Source organism: Pogoniulus pusillus, chromosome 3 (assembly GCF_015220805.1).
Source record: "Pogoniulus pusillus isolate bPogPus1 chromosome 3, bPogPus1.pri, whole genome shotgun sequence".
Classification (NCBI taxonomy): domain Eukaryota; kingdom Metazoa; phylum Chordata; class Aves; order Piciformes; family Lybiidae; genus Pogoniulus; species Pogoniulus pusillus.
In genome coordinates, this window is record NC_087266.1 from 35,565,204 (window position 1) to 35,582,617 (window position 17,414).

At 42.7% G+C, this 17,414-nt stretch overlaps 1 protein-coding gene across 1 annotated transcript in view; it reads left to right on the top strand.

The window, feature by feature from the left end:
* KLHL1 (kelch like family member 1) overlaps positions 1 to 17,414 on the top strand; it is a 311,682-nt gene that overhangs the window by 88,757 nt on the left and 205,511 nt on the right. The window contains exon 3 of the mRNA XM_064174201.1: positions 11,069 to 11,205. Coding sequence (XP_064030271.1) covers positions 11,069 to 11,205 — 137 coding nt within the window. The remainder of the gene's footprint in view (positions 1 to 11,068; positions 11,206 to 17,414) is intronic.

Genomic DNA, 17,414 nt, shown 5'->3' on the forward strand with positions numbered 1-17,414 from the left:
TCTGCTCCAGCGTAGTCTTACAGGGGCTGCAGGGATAAAACTTTCTTCAACACAATCTGAATCTCTGCACCAGCATGCCTGGAGCACCTTCTCTCCTTCTTTGTTTCTCTCACTTTGGTGTCTGCAGGGCTGTTTTTGTCACATTTTCTCACTCCTTTCTCACAGGCTGTTGAACAGTGTTTCTTACCCTTGCTTAAACGTGCTCAGAGAGTTACAATAAATGGAGTTACATCAGGCTAGCGACCAGCCACCAGTGGGTTTCCCTAGGACTCAGTTTTAGGGCCAGTGCCCATGTTTTTATAAATCATCTAAATGCTGGAATTCAATGTACATTAAACAAGTTTGATGGTGATATTAAATTAGGAAGAGCTGTGGACACCCTCCAGAATAGAGAGGCCTTACAGAGAGATCTGGATACACCCAGAGAGAGCTGGGCAATCACCAACCATATGAAATTTATCAAGAGCAAGATTTTTCACTTGGAATGGGATAATCCTGGTTATATGTGCAAATTTAGGGACAGGAGCCTGGAGGCCAGCATTTTGGAATGGGATCTGGAGGGCAGGGTTGATGACAAGTTGATTGTCAACAGTGTACCCTAAGAGCTAAAAGGGCAAATCTGTTCTGGGGTGCATCAAGCACAGCATAGCTAAGCCAGCCAATTGAGGGAGGTGATTGTACCATCCTATACTGCACTGATGTGGCCACACCTCGAGTACTGCATACAGTTTTAGGTACCTCAGTGTAAGGACGCTGAACTATAAGAGTGTATCCAGAAGACAGTGACCAGAGACAGGACACATGGAAAGGGTATGAAGCTGCACCAAGTGAAGTTTAGGTTGGACATTAAGAAAACATTATTCACTGAGAGGGTAGTTGGTCCCTGGAACAGGTTCCCTTTAAAAAAATGATGATGGAATAAGCCTGTCAGAGTTCAAGGAGCAGCTGAGTGGTACTCTTAACTGTGCTTTAATTTCAGGGTAGTTGTGCACGAAGCAGATAAATGAACTTGATGATCTGAATAGTTCCCTTCCAACTGCAGATATTCTGTAGTTCTATTAAGCGAAAGTATTAATGCTGTTACTTTGTGAGGTGGAAGTGCAGTAACTGAAAGATCTTTTAAGAGTGAAAGAAGCAAGGATAAGATGTCTTAAGAAGAAAATACCCCCCCCCCCCCCCCAATATTCAGCTGCCTAGTCTCTCTTGAGAGGCCTTGGAGTACTTTGCCTGGCTTTCACCATATGGTTCAGAAGGGTACCAGGTTTTCTTAGATCTGTGCCAGGCCTATGCTCATGAATCAGATAGTATGAAATATCTGAAACTGGCACTTGACATCTCTGTTTAGGGATTGATTAAATTCTGAGGGAAAAAAAAAGGAGGAGATGGACTAAAATGATACAGAATATAAAAGTCAAATAATCATACAAAATCAGGTAGATGACAGATAGGGCAATAACTTGGGTCATGAAATCTGACAGCCTGGCATCAAAAATGGGTTGAAGATCACACACAAGGATTTGACTAAATTGAGCTCTGTAGAGAAATGAGTTATGAAGATAAATCAGTAATGATGCTTTATCATGGCATGTTGTACAAAGGGGCTCTATAATAAAATAAAAGGAGGACCAATAGACCTTAAAAAATGTAGATACTTAAGCAGTCATTTGTTCTGATGACTTCTCAGATCTATCTCTGTACTTTCACCAAGCCTCATCTTTCTGTTCCTGACATTTTTCCAACAGTACAGAGGATCTGAAATGGAACTTTCTCTTCTCCTGAAAGCTTTCTTTCCCATTTTTATTGTCAAGTCACAGTGAGTAAGTGAAATAATTAAGCCCACAAATAGAGGATCACAGCTGATTCCATTGTCTATCTACATGCAAACATGTATACCATGTCTAGATATGTGGGGTTTCTTGAGAAAAATACCTAACCTCTCATTGTAGTTGCATTATAATGGGTCTTTGTCAGCTCTTATTTGACATTTTGTGAGTCCTGCCCATTCTCAAATGTTATGAACTACTTTGGATTAATATATCTGTGTTTTTTGGTTTTCTCCCCCATATTTCTGCTACACAGAGTTCATAATGCTGGCTGCAGTAGCAGATGTCTTCAAAACTGACACAATGACACAAACTGTCACTGGCAAAGTGTTTTGGACAATGAACATTTTTATCAAGTCTGGCAGCTGTGATATGTGTATTACTTGCAGTTTCTGGGAAATAAACCTAAAGCTATGTTAGACAACATGTTTAGTGGAAATGATGATCTCAGGCTTGTATAACATAACTAAAACATTGTAGATGCTTAAGAGTTATAATCAGATAGAAAAATGTATTTCAGTTTATACTGTAGAAAAGATAAAGAGCCAATTATTTTGCTTATACTTAAATGTCCCTTAAATATCCCTTTCTACTTGGCCACTCTCCAGCCACTTTGTCCCCAGGTCTCTAGCACTGCATGGGGTTATTTTGGCCAAAGTGCAGAACTTGGCACAGACTTGTTAAAAATCATGCCAAGTTGTCAAGGTCCCTCTGCAGAGCCCTCCTGCTCTCTAACAGATCAACACATGCTCCCAACTTGATGTCGTCTGCAAACTTACTAATGTTGGACTCAATTCCCTCATCCAGATCATCGATAAAGATATTAAACAGGACTGGGCCCAGCACTGATCCCTGGGGGACACCACTACTAACTGGCCACCAACTGGATGTGGCACCATTCACCACCACTCTCTGGGCCTGGCCAACCAGGCAGTTCTTAATGCAGCACAGAGTGCCTCTGTCCAAGCCAGAAGCTGCCAGCTTTGCTCGGAGCTTGCTGTGGCACATGGTGTCAAAGGCCTTGCTGAAGTCCAGGTAGACTACATCCACACCCTTCCCTGCATCCACCAGGCAGGTCATCTGGTCATAAAAGGAGATCATGTTGGTCAGGCAGGACCTGTGCCTCCTAAATCCATACTGGCTGGGCCTGATCCTTTGGCCATTCTGTAGGTGCTGTGTGGTTGCACTCAGGATGATCCATTCCATGATCTTGCCTAGTACTGAGGTCAGGCTGACAAGTCTGTAATTTCCTGGTTCCTCCTTCCAGCCCTTCATGTGGATTGGCATTGGCCAGTTTCCAGTCATCTGGGACCTCTCCAGTGAGTCAGGACTGCTGATAAATGATGGAGAGTGGCTTGGCCAGCTCATCTGCCAGCTCTCTCAGCACTCTAGGATGGGTTCCATCTGGTTCCATAGACATGTAAAAGATCCAAGTGGCTCTAAATGCTTCCTCCTGGGTTATGGTGGGGCTGTTCTGCTCTGTGACCCCACCTACCACCTCAGGAGGCCAGTTGTCCTGAAGACAACCTGTATTACTATTGAAAATTGAGGCAAAAAAGGTGTTGAGTACCTTGCCTTTTCTTCATCTTTAGTTATTATGTTTCTCTCCACATTCAACAAAGGGTGGAGGTTGTCCTTGCCCCTCTTTTTGCCATTAATATCTTTGTAAAAACATTTTTTATTATCCTTAGCAGTAGTGGCCAGTCTTAAGTTCTAACTGGGCTTTTGTCTCTCTAATTTTCTTCCTACACAACCTAGCAACATCCTTAAACATTTCTTGAGTTACCTCCCCCCCTTTCCAAAGGTGATACACCCTCTTTTTTCTCCTTAGCTTCTTCAGAAGTCCCTTGCCCATCCAGGCTGGTCATCTTCCCTGCCAGCTCCCCTTTCAGCACATTGGGACAGCCTGTTCTCACACCTACAAGATTTCTTTCTTGAAGTAGGTCCAACCTTCCTGGACCCCTTTGTTTGTAAGGGCTGCTTTCCAAGGCACTCTCCAAGTCAGTCATTTTAATAAGCCAAAATCTGCCCTCCAGAAGTCCAATGTGGAGGTTTTGTTGATGCCCCCCCTAGTATATTGAAACCTATTATTTCATGGTCGCTGCATCCCAGACAGCTTCCGACCACTACATCTACCAGCACTTTTCTGCTTATAAGCAGCAGGTTGAGCAGAGCCCCACCCCTGGTAGGCTCACACACCAGCTGTGGCACGAAGCTATCCTACATACACTCTAAGAGCCTTCTGGACTGCCTTCTCTCTGCAGTGTTAAGTTCCCGGCAGATATCAGGCAGGTTAAAGTTGCCTACAAGAACAAGAGCTGGTGATCTTGAAACATTCTCCAGCTGTTTATTGGATAATTCATCTACCTCTTCATCCTGTTTGTGTGGCCTACAACAGACTCCAACCGGTATGTCTGTCGTGTTGGCCTTCCCTCTGATGTTTACCCAAAGACACTCAATCTGATTATTATTAATTTGAAGTTTCATGGTGTAAAGAGCCTCTTTAATATACAAGTCCACCCCTCCACCTCTTCTCCCTCATCTGTCTCTCCTGAAGAGCCTATCTCCGGTGCTAGTTTGAGGCTAATTGGATTATTTTAGTTAGAGGAATTAGATTACAGGCTGTGAAAAGGAACAGTGGTGATGTCTACTGCACTCATTGGCTTGCTGACGTGTATAAGAACAAGAGCACAAACATAGATAAGGCAGTGTATATGTGTCTCTCTTGAAGTCGATGTCTGTGCTTTTCTCCCTGGTCTGCTTCTAACTAATCCTTCTGCTTTCTAACCCCCCTTGCTGATCCTCCAACCTCACCTTGCATGTAAGGCAATCTCTGGGATAAGGCAGAGGGGTGGAAAGAAGGTGGAAGGGTGGTTGGAACCCCTCCTGAGGACTCCAGTTTCTGGGAGGAATATTGTGTTTAACTCGTATATTTCTATCTGATGATGCATATATTATAAATATCTGCTTATATATTGTGCTAAGCTGTAAATATAAAGTGTCATTCCATAACTTCCAGCTGGCTGAGTCTAGTGTGGGTGATTTCATAAGTGAGGGGTTGGGGGGGTGTAGGTAACTCCCAAACTGTCACACCAGTCATGCGATTCATCCTACCCCATTTCCATGGTGGCAACTACATCACAGCTTTGCTGCTGTACCAAGGCTTCCAGCTCCTCTTGTTTGTTACCCCAACTGCATGCATTAGTGTATGTGCACTTCATTTGGGCTGATGATTTCACCCCTGACTCCAGTTTACCGCCCTCAGTCACCATTCTGGAAAGCCTGGTTTCTTCCCCTTTGTGGTGTTTTATGTATTCCCCACCCCCCACACCTTAGAAGGTACCCAGCTAACTCAGTCGGACTCTGGGAATATAAATGAAGCTATTTATTTACAGCTAGCACAATATACAAGCAGATATTTACAGTATATACAGTTATAGACAGAAATATACAAATTAAAAGTAATACAGAAGCACAACTCCCCTCCAAGAAACCTGAGTCCCCAGGGGGGGGCTCTCAACCACCCCTGCACCTTTCCCCTGCCCCTCTCAACCTTACCCCAGTCCTAGGAAGAAAAGAGGTTCAGCCAAGAGGTTAAGAAGCAAGGTTAGTGGCAGCGAGGTTAGGGAGATGTAGCTCAGTCCGAAGCCAGAAGCAGAGTGAGTGAAAAATGGCAAAAGTGTTATCTAATGTTTACTTTCTTGTTCCCATACCTCTCAGCAAGACTGTGAGGGAAGGAGACATCACAATTGTTTTCCTTTTTCACAGCCTATGGTCTAGTTTTTCTTACCAAAACATTCTAGCCTGCTTCAAACTAGCACACCCTTCTCCCTTTAAAGCTAGTTTAAAGCCTGAGTAATGAGCCCACTTTAAGTGTGGTAGAGCACTAGAACAGGCTGCCCAGAGAGGTGGTGAAGTCTCCATCTCTGGGGTCATTCAGAACCTGCCTGGGCATCATCCTGTGCAGCCTGCTTTAGGAAAACCTGCTCTGGCAGGAGCACTGGATTAGATGATCTCTAGAGGTCTCTTCAAATCCCTATCATTCTGTGATTCTGTGAAATGTTTTCATGCTTTAAGAAGAGCTGCTGAGCACCATTATCAGTAAAGACACTTACTCCCAGCTGGTGTCCTCTACAGAGCAGCAGATCACATTTAAAAGCAATGAATGTGACCTAGCATAAGATGTATGATAGAAAATTGTCATGCCTTTGAGTTTTCAGTACAAGTAACATCTGAGATTCTGCTCAGTTGGCAGTAAAATACTGTTAGAAGTTGCTTAGAGAATCTAAGTGATCAATGTTTGTTTATTTGCTTCTTTTAATTAATAATGCACCAACATCAAGGGAATTCTGTAGCACAAGTGCATGTGATAACAGTTGTGAAAATTGCAAGGAAATGTTCTACAGTAAAAGAAAACAAAATCTGATCTCACAGAATTTAAATAGAAAATCACCACAGCTATCAGTTCTATTTTGTATTGCAAAAGAAACCAGAAATATATCAGGCTGGAATTATTTTTGGCAAAGACAGAGGAATCCCTTAATCTGGAGAAAATCTTTATGGACCCACAAAGTCATTTTAACACATGAGTTGACTGCTGTGTTTTCAATGATAAAAGACTTAGATATGTATTCTCACTGTCAGATCAGTAGCTGAAAAAAGGTGACAACCTGAGACACCTGACCTTTCTTGAGAAATAGGTCAAACTGCCTTTAAACCAAGATTTAGAACTGTTTGGATTCTTCTAAGCTATAAAAAGCAGCAGATCATTACAAATTAATTGATCCCTTTGATTTCTCACTGTTCATTTTCTATCTCAACACTGGAACACAGTAGACATTTGCAAAAGTGTCACCTTTCAGAATTAAGTTTAATTAGCAAGTTCCTTTCACTCGATTCAGCCCATGAATCACTTCCCCAGGCAAAAGTTTGTGCCTTGAAATCAGTTATTTTTTAGATTACATTCAGTTGATGAAATAGCTGATTCATTTTTTCTGTTAAACTTTGATTAACATAAGGGACTTAAAAATAAAAATAATCATAGAATCATAGAATCAACCAGGTTAGAAGAGACCTCCAAGATCATCCAGTCCAACCTAGCACTCAGCCCTGGCCAATCAACTAGAGCATGGCACTAACTGCCTCAGCCAGACTTTGCTTGTAACACCTCCAGGGACAGCGACTCCACCACCTCCCTGGGCAGCACATTCCAATGCCAATCACTCTCTCTGGTAAGAGCTTCCTCCTAACATCCAGCCTAGACCTCCCCCAGCACAACTTGAGACTGTGTCCCCTTGTTCTGTTGCTCGTTGCCCGGCAGAAGAGACCAACCCCCACCTGGCTACAGCCTCCCTCCAGGTAGTTGTAGACAACAAGGAGGTCCCCCCTGAGCCTCGTCTTCTCCAGGCTGAAAACCCCCAGCTCCCTCAACCTCTCCTCACGGGGCTGTGTTCCAGGCCCCTCACCAGCTTTGCCACCCTTCTCTGGACATGTTCCAGTACCTCAACATCTTTCTTGAATTGAGGAGCCCAGAACTGAACACATCACTCACGGTGTGGCCTGACCAGTGCTCAGCACAGGGGCAAAATAAATTCCCTTATCCTACTGGCCGCATTCTCCCTGATGCAGGCCAGGATGCCATTGGCTGTCTTGGCCACCTGGGCACACTGCTGGCTCACCTTCTGCCTACTATCAACCAGTACCCCCAGGTCCCTTTCTGCCTGGCTGCTCTCCAGCCACTCTGTCCCCAGCCTGAAGCACTGCTTGGGGTTGTTGTGGCAAAAGTGTAGAACCCTGCACATTATCTAATAAATAATATGTGAACATAAATGATGTAAAATACAAATAGAATACACTGCTGATTGGAAGTATTTAAATGGATCATTAATTGTTCTATTAACATTTTCATTCCTTCATTTGTCCATTGACTTTGATGCAGCAGAGGGTTTTGGCTTTGCTTTTAGGAAGTGACTGAACTGAAGACTCATAATTGAATTTAAATCGTGGTTAATAAATCTGAAGCAACAGCTAATGCAAACTAGTCTCAAATGGAAATCTCAATGACAGACCTAAATTGCATCTCTGCTAGCTGTAAGAAATTGCTTCACATAGAAAACCATCAATTTGCTGTTCTTTTTTTTCTTTATGCTGTGTTTTTTTTAAATTGAGCGTCTATTAACAGTGAATCAAGTTGCTTGTTTATATATGGTCAGAAAAAGTATTTGAAGTAGGAGTGAATTTGGAGTGAGGAGGAAGTTTTTCAGCATGAGAGTAGTGAAAGCCTGAAATGGGTTGCACAGGAAGGAGGTTGAGGTCCCATCCCTGGAAGTGTTTACAGCCAGGCTCAATGAGGTTTTGGCCAGCCAGATCTAAGGTAGGGTGTCCTTGCCCATGGCAGGGGGGGGTGGAAATAGATGATCCTTGTGGTCTCTTCCAACCCTGACTGATTCTATGATTCTAAGTAGTAGTATGAGATTTTTAGTTATCCAGAATATATGCAGTTGTCTTGTTTGACTAAATACGTACTTGTGGTACTCAGTTAAGATAATAAACAAGCATAGAAGCAAATGGTCCTTAGTGGTGAATAAAATAGTCAATGAGGAGTCTCTGGTGGTAGTGACAAAATATATTTCTAATTTCATCTTTTTACAGTCATCTGTTGGCTTTATTAATTACATGGATATAATGAATCCATGTAATTAATGGCCATTGATGTAATTATATCCAATAGATATAAATGTGAAATGGCTGGGATCTTTTCTTCTAAATATCCTGGTAGCTAGAGTTCAACATAACATGAGAGGTGGTAAAACTACTGCACTTAATTAGTCATTGTCCATAATATGGCCCAGACTAAGGAGATATACATCCTCTCAGGCTGCTCTGCTTACAGTTAAAGTATAGTGGCTTAAGACACTGTAAAATTGTGAAGCCAATACAAACTGTCATGTTTCACATTTCTGTTGGGATAAACTGAGAGAGGAAAAGTAATCAATCACCACAGTAACTGACAAGCAGTAAGTTGTTATACTTCAGTATATTCTTTTTTCTTTCCTTTGGACAAAGCAACAGTATTCAAACAGCTAAATATTTTCTCTTGGTTTCCAAGTTCTCCAGTGTGATTCTTTGTGGAAAATGCAATGTGAGAAGAGTAACAATTGAGTGCTGGCCTTGATTTCCCACAGCTGCTGGCCACCTTATCAGAGAAAGAATAGATAAGTGGACATCTCGTTAATGAGAAAAACAAAGTGGGGTTTTATGCAAAGGACTGGGTTGTTCTTGCCTAATTATGCTAATATGTAGGTGTGTGCTCTATGCTCAAAGTCTATATAACAAGAGCCAGAAGAATCAATAGTCTCTGGTATAATTCACATCGAATGGCCTGGAGTCCATGTGGCATTGATTTTGATCACACCGATCTGTGTGGGCTTTGACCTCATTTCCCACAGCAGCAGATAGGAAGCTGCAACAATTCTTGTCTCTCTTGTAGATGTGTTTATATAGTATATTTTCAAATTAAGACAGAAATGTGATAATATTTTATGGCAGCATGTGTATACTATTTATAGCTCCAGCACATCTGAGAATGTTCACTCCCAACAAAATCATACTGGAGATGGTACTTGGAAAAACGCCTCAGCTTAAGGCCTCAGTAATGACAATCAGAACTGGTACCTGCTGTGGTTTTGATTTATCTAAATTAAATCTGCAGACCAGACATGCACATCTTGTAAGTACTTTGAAATCGTTTTCCTTTAGAAATGTTTCATAACCATAAGCAACCAGGGAGGTCATTCTGCTCCTGTACTCAGCACTGATTAGGCCACACCTTGAGTACAGTGTCCATTTCTGGGCCACTTGATTTAAGAAAGACCTTGAAGTGCTTGAACATGTCCAGATAAGGGTGACAAGGCTGATGAGGGGGATGGAGCACAGCCCTATGAGGAGCAACTGAGAGAGCTGAGGTTGTTTAGCCTGGAGAAGAGGAGGCTCAGAGCAGACCTAATTGGTGTGTACAACTACCTGAAGGGAGTTTATAGCCAGGTGGGGTTGGTCTCTTCTCCCAGGCACTCAGTGACAGAATAAGAGGACACAGTCTCAAACTGTGCCAGGGTAGATTTAGGCTGGACTTTAGGAACAAGTTCTTCCCAGAGAGAGTGATTGGCATTGGAATGGGCTGCCCAGGGAGGTGGTGGAGTCACCATCCCTGGAAGTGTTTAAAAGGAGGCTGGATGAGGCACTTAGTGTGTTAGAAGGTGTTAGGCTGGACTTGGTGATCTTGGAGGTCTCTTCCAACGTGGTTAATTCTGTGATTCCTTGCACTACTAAATGGTTATTTTCTTTCTTTCTTTCTTTCTTTCTTTCTTTCTTTCTTTCTTTCTTTCTTTCTTTCTTTCTTCTTTCTTTCTTTCTTTCTTTCTTTCTTTCTTTCTTTCTTTCTTTCTTTCTTTCTTTCTTTCTTTCTTTCTTTCTTTCTTTCTTTCTTTCTTTCTTTCTTTCTTTCTTTCTTTCTTTCTTTTCCTTCCTTCCTTCCTTCCTTCCTTCCTTCCTTCCTTCCTTCCTTCCTTCCTTCCTTCCTTCCTTCCTTCCTTCCTTCCTTCCTTCCTTCCTTCCCTTCCTTCCCTTCCTTCCCTTCCTTCCCTTCCTTCCCTTCCTTCCCTTCCTTCCCTTCCTTCCCTTCCTTCCCTTCCTTCCCTTCCTTCCCTTCCTTCCCTTCCTTCCCTTCCTTCCCTTCCTTCCCTTCCTTCCCTTCCTTCTTTCTCTCTTTCTCTCCTTTCATCTCTTTTCTTCTCTTTTCTTTCCTTTCTACCTACCTACCTTCCTTCTTCCTTATTTCCATCTTTCTTTCTGAATGGCATTTTAAGCTACTAACAGTATTATGGGAGGTTTCTGAATTAAGTCGTGTGCTGTTAGCAATGTTTTAAAAGCACAGTTCTTTAAGAAAAATGCTCTGGAATATGAAGTGGGACATGCACATGCTTGGAAAGTTATCAGAAAGACTGAGTACTAATTTCTATGTCTGGTTTATAGACATGTGCTAATGTGCCACTTGGTCCATATCTCAGGAAGCAAAACCAACTTAGAATTAAAATCATGCTGTATTTTGCTGCCTGCACACATTAATGTGTTGCTCCTGGTATGTTATCATTACTATGAAAAGATTTTTTTTTAAAATGTTGAGGGCTTTTAATATATCAAATTTCTAATGCAGATGACTCTAAGTTTCTGACTCTCTTTCTTTTCAGACTTGTCCTCAGTTCTGTCTCTGACTACTTTGCTGCCATGTTTACAAGTGATGTTTGTGAAGCCAAGCAAGAAGAGATCAAAATGGAAGGCATAGACCCCAATGCACTGTGGGACCTTGTTCAGTTTGCATATACAGGTATTCCATTGCTTACCTCTTCTTCCTATAGAGAAAGACATTGATAGTTTTGCTTACTACGTGACAATGAATTACATTTATTTTCTAAATATGTTTTTCTTTTTAATCTCAATTCAAAACCTTGATTACCATTTCTAGGGCTGAATTCAGATCATTATCTCTTATCTTCACAGTGCTAAATATGTCAGGCTTGGTAAGTACAAAACTGTGATCTAGAGAATATTTATCTTACTTTTGAAATACTTAAAAGGAGTGGCTCATATGCACATGATTTAGATTAACTGAGATCCTTGAAGTAACAGCTACATTTTTGAAGACTAGTCCTGCATTACTGCCATAGTCAAATTTCAGTTTTAATAGTTGCATGAACCTTTAAAAAAATTAAATAATGAAACACTGGAAAATACTTATTAACAGCTGGATATTGTCACTTTCATTTTCTGTTATAGACTGGCACTCTGTTCTGTAATGTAAACATGATGATCTAGGTGAGGGGATTGAGTCCAGCATCAGTAAGTTTGCAGATGACACCAAGCTAGGAGTAAGTGTGGATCTGTTGGAGGTTAGGAGAGCCCTGCAAAGGGACCTGGACAGACTGGATGGGTAGACAGAGGCCAATGGGATGAGATTGCACAAGGCCAGGGTTGCTACAGGCTGGGGACAGAGTGTCTGGAGAGCAGACAGACAGAGAGGGGCCTGGGGATACTGGTAGATAGTAGCTGAACATGAGCCAGCAGTGTGCCCAGGTGTCCAGGAGACCGAATGGCATCCTGGCCTGGATCAGGACCGGTGGGTCCAGTAGGATAAGGGAGGCTATTCTTCCCCTGTACTCAGCACTGGTCAGGCCACACCTTGAGTACTGTGTCCAGTTCTGGGCTCCTCAATTCAAGAGAGATGTTGAGGTGCTGGAACATGTCCAGAGAAATGCAACAAAGCTGGTGAGAAGCCTGGAACACAGCCCCGTGAGGAGAGGCTGAGGGAGCTGGGGTTTTTTAGCCTGGAGAAGAGGCGGCTCAGGGGTGACCTCATTGTTGTCTACAACTACCTGAAGGGAGGCTGTAGCCAGGAGAGGGTTGGTCTCTTCTGCCAGGCAACCAGCAATAGAACAAGGGGACACAGTCTCAAGTTGTGCTGGGGGAGGTCTAAACTGGATGCTAGGAGGAAGTTGTTGGCAGAGAGAGTGATTGGCATTGGAATGTGCTGCCCAGGGAGGTGGTGGAGTCGTTGTCCCTGGAGGTGTTCAAGCAAAGCCTGTCAGAGGCACTTAGTTCCATGGTCTAGTTGAGTGGATAGGGCTGTGTGCTAGGTTGGACTGGATGATCTTGGAGGTCTCTTCCAATGTGGTTGATTCTATGCCAATTCTATGCCAACTCAGATTTAATAGCTCAAAACTTTCTTCTTTATGGTTATTACATTTTAATGCATAATAGAGATGGGTTTTATCTTTCTTAAACTGTTCTGCACAGTGTGCAGTAATATGGAAGAATATGAAAATTACAACATCAGGTGATTAAAGGAGAAGAAATGCCAACAAAATTAGTAATCTGAATTTGCCTTCCCTTGGAAGCATAGAATCATGTAATTAAAATCCTTTTTTCTATTGTCTAACATTATTTTATAATGATTCTTCTGTTGAGTAATTTTTTGCTTCAGTTTTAAGTGGATAGCCCATATCTTGCAGTTTTAATCCTCTCTAAATACATATATATAAATTTAATCATAAGTTGCGTTTGATTTGATGTATTTTATCAGGATATCCTGCTCTATCAGGGCAAATCCTGCCTTACAAGCCTGGTGGCCTTCTATAAACAGGTCACAACATTAATAGATGAGGGGCCAGCAAGTGATGTCATTTACCTGGAACTGAACAAGGCCTTTGACAATGTCCTGCACCACATCCTGGTCTCCAAGCTGGTGACACATGGATTTAAGAGGTGGACCACCAGATGGACAAAAAACTGGCTTGATGGCCACACTCAAAGAGTGTCTGTCAGTGGCTCTGTATACCTGTGGAGCCCAGTGACAAGCAGAGTCCCTCAGGGATCAGTCCTGGGACAAGTCTTGTTCAACATCTTTGTGGGTGCCATGGACAGAGGCATTGAGTGCACCCTCAGCAGGTTTGCTGATGACACCAAGCTGTTGGGTGCAGCAGACAGGCTGGAGGGAAGAGATCCATCCAGAGGGACCTGGATAGGCTGGAGATGTGGGCACAAACCAACCTCAGGAGGTTCAACAGGACCAAGTGCAAGGTCCTGCATCTGGGTCAAAGCAATTGCAAGCACAACTCAGGCTGAGCAGTGAGTGGCTAGAGAGCAGCCTTGAGGAGAGGGACTTGGAGGTGCTGGGGGCCGAGAAGCTCAATATGAGCCAACATTGCGCACTTGCAGCCCAGAGGGCCAATCAGATCTTGGGCTGCAGCAGAAGTGTGGCCATCAGGTCGAGGGAGGTGATCCTCCCCCTCTACTGCACTCTGGTCAGACCTCACTGTGGTGGAGGGCCACATAGGCCCAAATAGGCTTGTTTACAAGTCTATGGTTGCCTGGACATGTTTTCCCTCCGAAAGGTGTTTTTCTATCTAAACCAGGGGAAAACAAATTAAGAGGACAAAGGGGCACAACAAGGATGGTGCCTTCAAGTCTGGCTTGCCCTGCTTGTAAGGTTGATGTAAACAGGTTGCATAAGCTCACACGCCTAGCGTGTGGGCCACTTGTGCCCTCTCCATATTTGGAGGTACCAGACCTGTGGACTCTACCTTATTTGCCGTGTTTTGGCCTGCTGCCAGATGCTTATTGGACAGTATTGTGGCCAAAGGACCATCAATCTCAGCCCACCTCCTACAAGTGGGGCAATTCAGTGTTCCTGCCACCCTCCTCCACCCACCGCTATTAGCCTCTTTGTCACCTGGGGCCACTACTGCTGCATGATTCCAGCCCACAATACTTTGCACCGACCCAGAAGAACAATTGACCGCGGCGCTCCCAGCCTGTCGCCGCTCCAGCTCGCCCTTCCCAGCCCAATCGTGCCTGTGGAGCCTTCTCAGACACCGCGCCCCAATATCTGAACCGAACTATTTAGATCCATGAGGATCAGCAGCGTGGCTTTTGCTACACATATTTGGGACCACAGAGACTGTGACTCCAACTAGTGAGTAACTGAACCATCTCGATTTGAGCAGCAAAGAAATTTCAGTGACTTTACCAGTGGCACTTTTATGCCACAAGACTCTCTACCCAAAGCCTTTCCAAACCTCTACCAAATTCCTTAATCCTACTGTAAATAATTTCACAACCGCATACAAAGAACTTGTGTGGGTTAATTGTATATAAGTTTTTTGGGGGGGAAATTCTCTTTGTATATATTATTAAATTATTTTAAACCCTTTTAAATTTAGCCTCTTATCTTACCCCAAACACAGACAAAAGCCCTTCACAACACTCACCTGGAGTACTGCATCCAGTTCCGGAGCCCCTGTTGCAAGAGGGATGTGGAGATGCTGAAGTGTGTCCAGAGAAGGGCCACAAGGATGATCAGAGTGCTGGAGCAGCTCTCCAATGAGGACAGACTGAAAGAGTTGGGGCTGTTCAGTCTAGAGAAGAGGAGGCTCCCAGGTGATCTTCTTGTGGCCTTCCAGTATCTGAAGGGGGCCTACAAAAAATCTGGAGAGGGACTTTTTAGGCTCCCAGAGAGTGAGATGAGGAGGAGGAATGGAGCAAAGCTGGAGGTGGGGATATTGAGGGTGGAGGTGAGGAGGAAGTTGTTCAGCATGAGAGTGGATGAGAGGCTGGACTGGGTTGCCCAGGGAGGTGTTTGAGGCCCCGCTGCTGGAGGTGTTTAAGGCCAGGCTGGATGAGGCTGTGGCCAGCCCGATGTTGAGTAGTGTCCCTGGCCATGTCAGGGGGTTTGGAACTAGATGATCCTTGTGGTCCCTTCCAACCCTGACTGATTCCATTATTCTATGATATGTACTGTTTATTTTATGATGCAATAACTTTACCATCTTAATAGGAAAGTGAAGCTGCAACTAAACATAATTCATGTTTCAAAATGCTGTTTTTGTCAGACCTTCTTCATTTATATATTACTCTACACATTCAAAGCTAACTCGAGCTGTGGTTTTGCTGTTCATATACTTACATCATCCAGATGTTTTCTAGCTATGGATTCATGAAATGAGAAAGTGTTAAGTAGTTTTCATCGAGCAGGAGAATGATGCAATCTGACTACTACAATGAATGTAAAATGAATGGCACAGAAATATAGGAGACAAAATGAAGAATATCTTGGTGCAGAATGACTAAAGACCTTACTGACAATTTTAAGTCATTCTGTAAAAGGAAAGTAAAAGGAAGAGGACATGAATGGAATATGAGGGACAGTGTTGTTCCCCTGAGAACAAAACTGTGGAAATACCTAAGCACTGTCTACTTCTTTTGCCTCAGTTTTCACTAAAGATCACAGGCAAACACAGAGAACAGTTAATACCTGCAACATAAGAGCATGTTAATATAGATCAGAAAAGGAAGAGGCACGAAGATAATTAAACATTTTCAGTATGAAGGAGTCACAGAATTGCAGGATTCTATGATTTTATGATTCTAAGCTGGCCTGAAACTTCCTAAAAAATGAGAATTATTAATTCTTATTGTAATTATTTTTATTCCCTTAAAGTTAACATACAAAAATACACTGAAAATATTGTCAAACAGATCAACATTAAAGTGGAGTGACTGCTTAATTCACTTGCATAAACCAAGCATTTAGCACTGCCTGAGATGCCACATGGTGTCTGAGAATTCACATAGGGCTACTAAATATGGCACTGGATTGATGAGGTAATGCTTCCAGAAAACCTGTTGGGACTCCTGCAGCATGGTAATCCATGGCACCTCTCAAGTCAGCACACAGGTTTGTTCCTGTGTGCTGGGAACTGCCCTAGATCTTTGTTGCTCCAGTGGGAGGTCCTGAATCTAGCTGATGCTATGCACACATGACTGAATAAGAACCTGAATCATACCTTCAGTCCTTTCAGATTTAAGTTATAACCTCCTGGTATCCAATTAATTTAGAAATTATTGCAACAATTCACAAACTGTGGTAGAGGATGACTGAATATACACACTGCTTGGCAATTAGTCCTGACCAGTAGAGAATCATAGAATCAACCAGATTGGAAGAGACCTCCAAGATCATCCAGTACAACCTATTACCCAGCCCTATCCAATCAATACCAGGTTGGAAGGGATCATAAAGTCATTTGGTCCAACCTTTGTAGGTAATAGTATAGTTTAACTGAGATTGCACATCTCATGATGGCTAAAGACACTTCTAAATGCTCTGATAATCTCATGGTTCTCAGAGTCCTGTCCTCATAGCAGATGTTCTCCAGCCCTTGGATCATACTTGTGGCCCTCCTCTGGACTCATGCCAACAGTTCTATATCCTTAAGGAAAGGATGAAGTTAGGGAAAAGATTTATCTAGGCAAGATGTCTAGAAAAGGTGGCAGAAAGAAGCAGCAGCCTTTTCTTCACTACGTAGTTGTTAACAGTAGCAAGGACAACAAACTGGGGTTGTTAGGATTTCAACATCATGATTACAGTGATGGACTCAGAAACTGAGGCCTCTTACTTTATAAGATCTTTAGAGATAAAATACTGTGATAAAATAAGGTGAGAGACAGAGAGGGAGAGAGATAGTGAGAACTTCAGGTATCAAGTGTGCAGTATGCAGACTCTTTGGTTGCCATTTGTGATCACCCTGTCAAGCTGAGTCTTAAAACTGTCCAATGTAGGGAAATCCACTACTTTCTTTGGGAGATTGTTCCAATGTTTAGCTTTCTCAAACTCTAGTAGGTATCTCTGATAACTTTAGAGACCAGATGAAGTAATGAAGAAATCGAAGACGTTAGCTGCTTTATACTTCTTGATTTGTCTTTACATTTATTATATGAGGAAAAAATCTCAGATGTTTCATCTCGGTGTTAGGCAAATAAGGATCAGACTTCTCAAGTGGATGAAAAGGGAAATCCACAGGTAGTGTAATTCCAGTGTTTTCTAATTTGCCTCATGTGAATTTGCCTGCATAATGTTCTTTCATTTAAAGTGTCAAATAAAGCCCAAACTACCTCAAAATTGGGCAAAGTGATGTGCTATCAAAATGTCACCTTGAAGAACTTAAAGTGGTAACAAAGGTCTCTAATTTCTGTCACTTG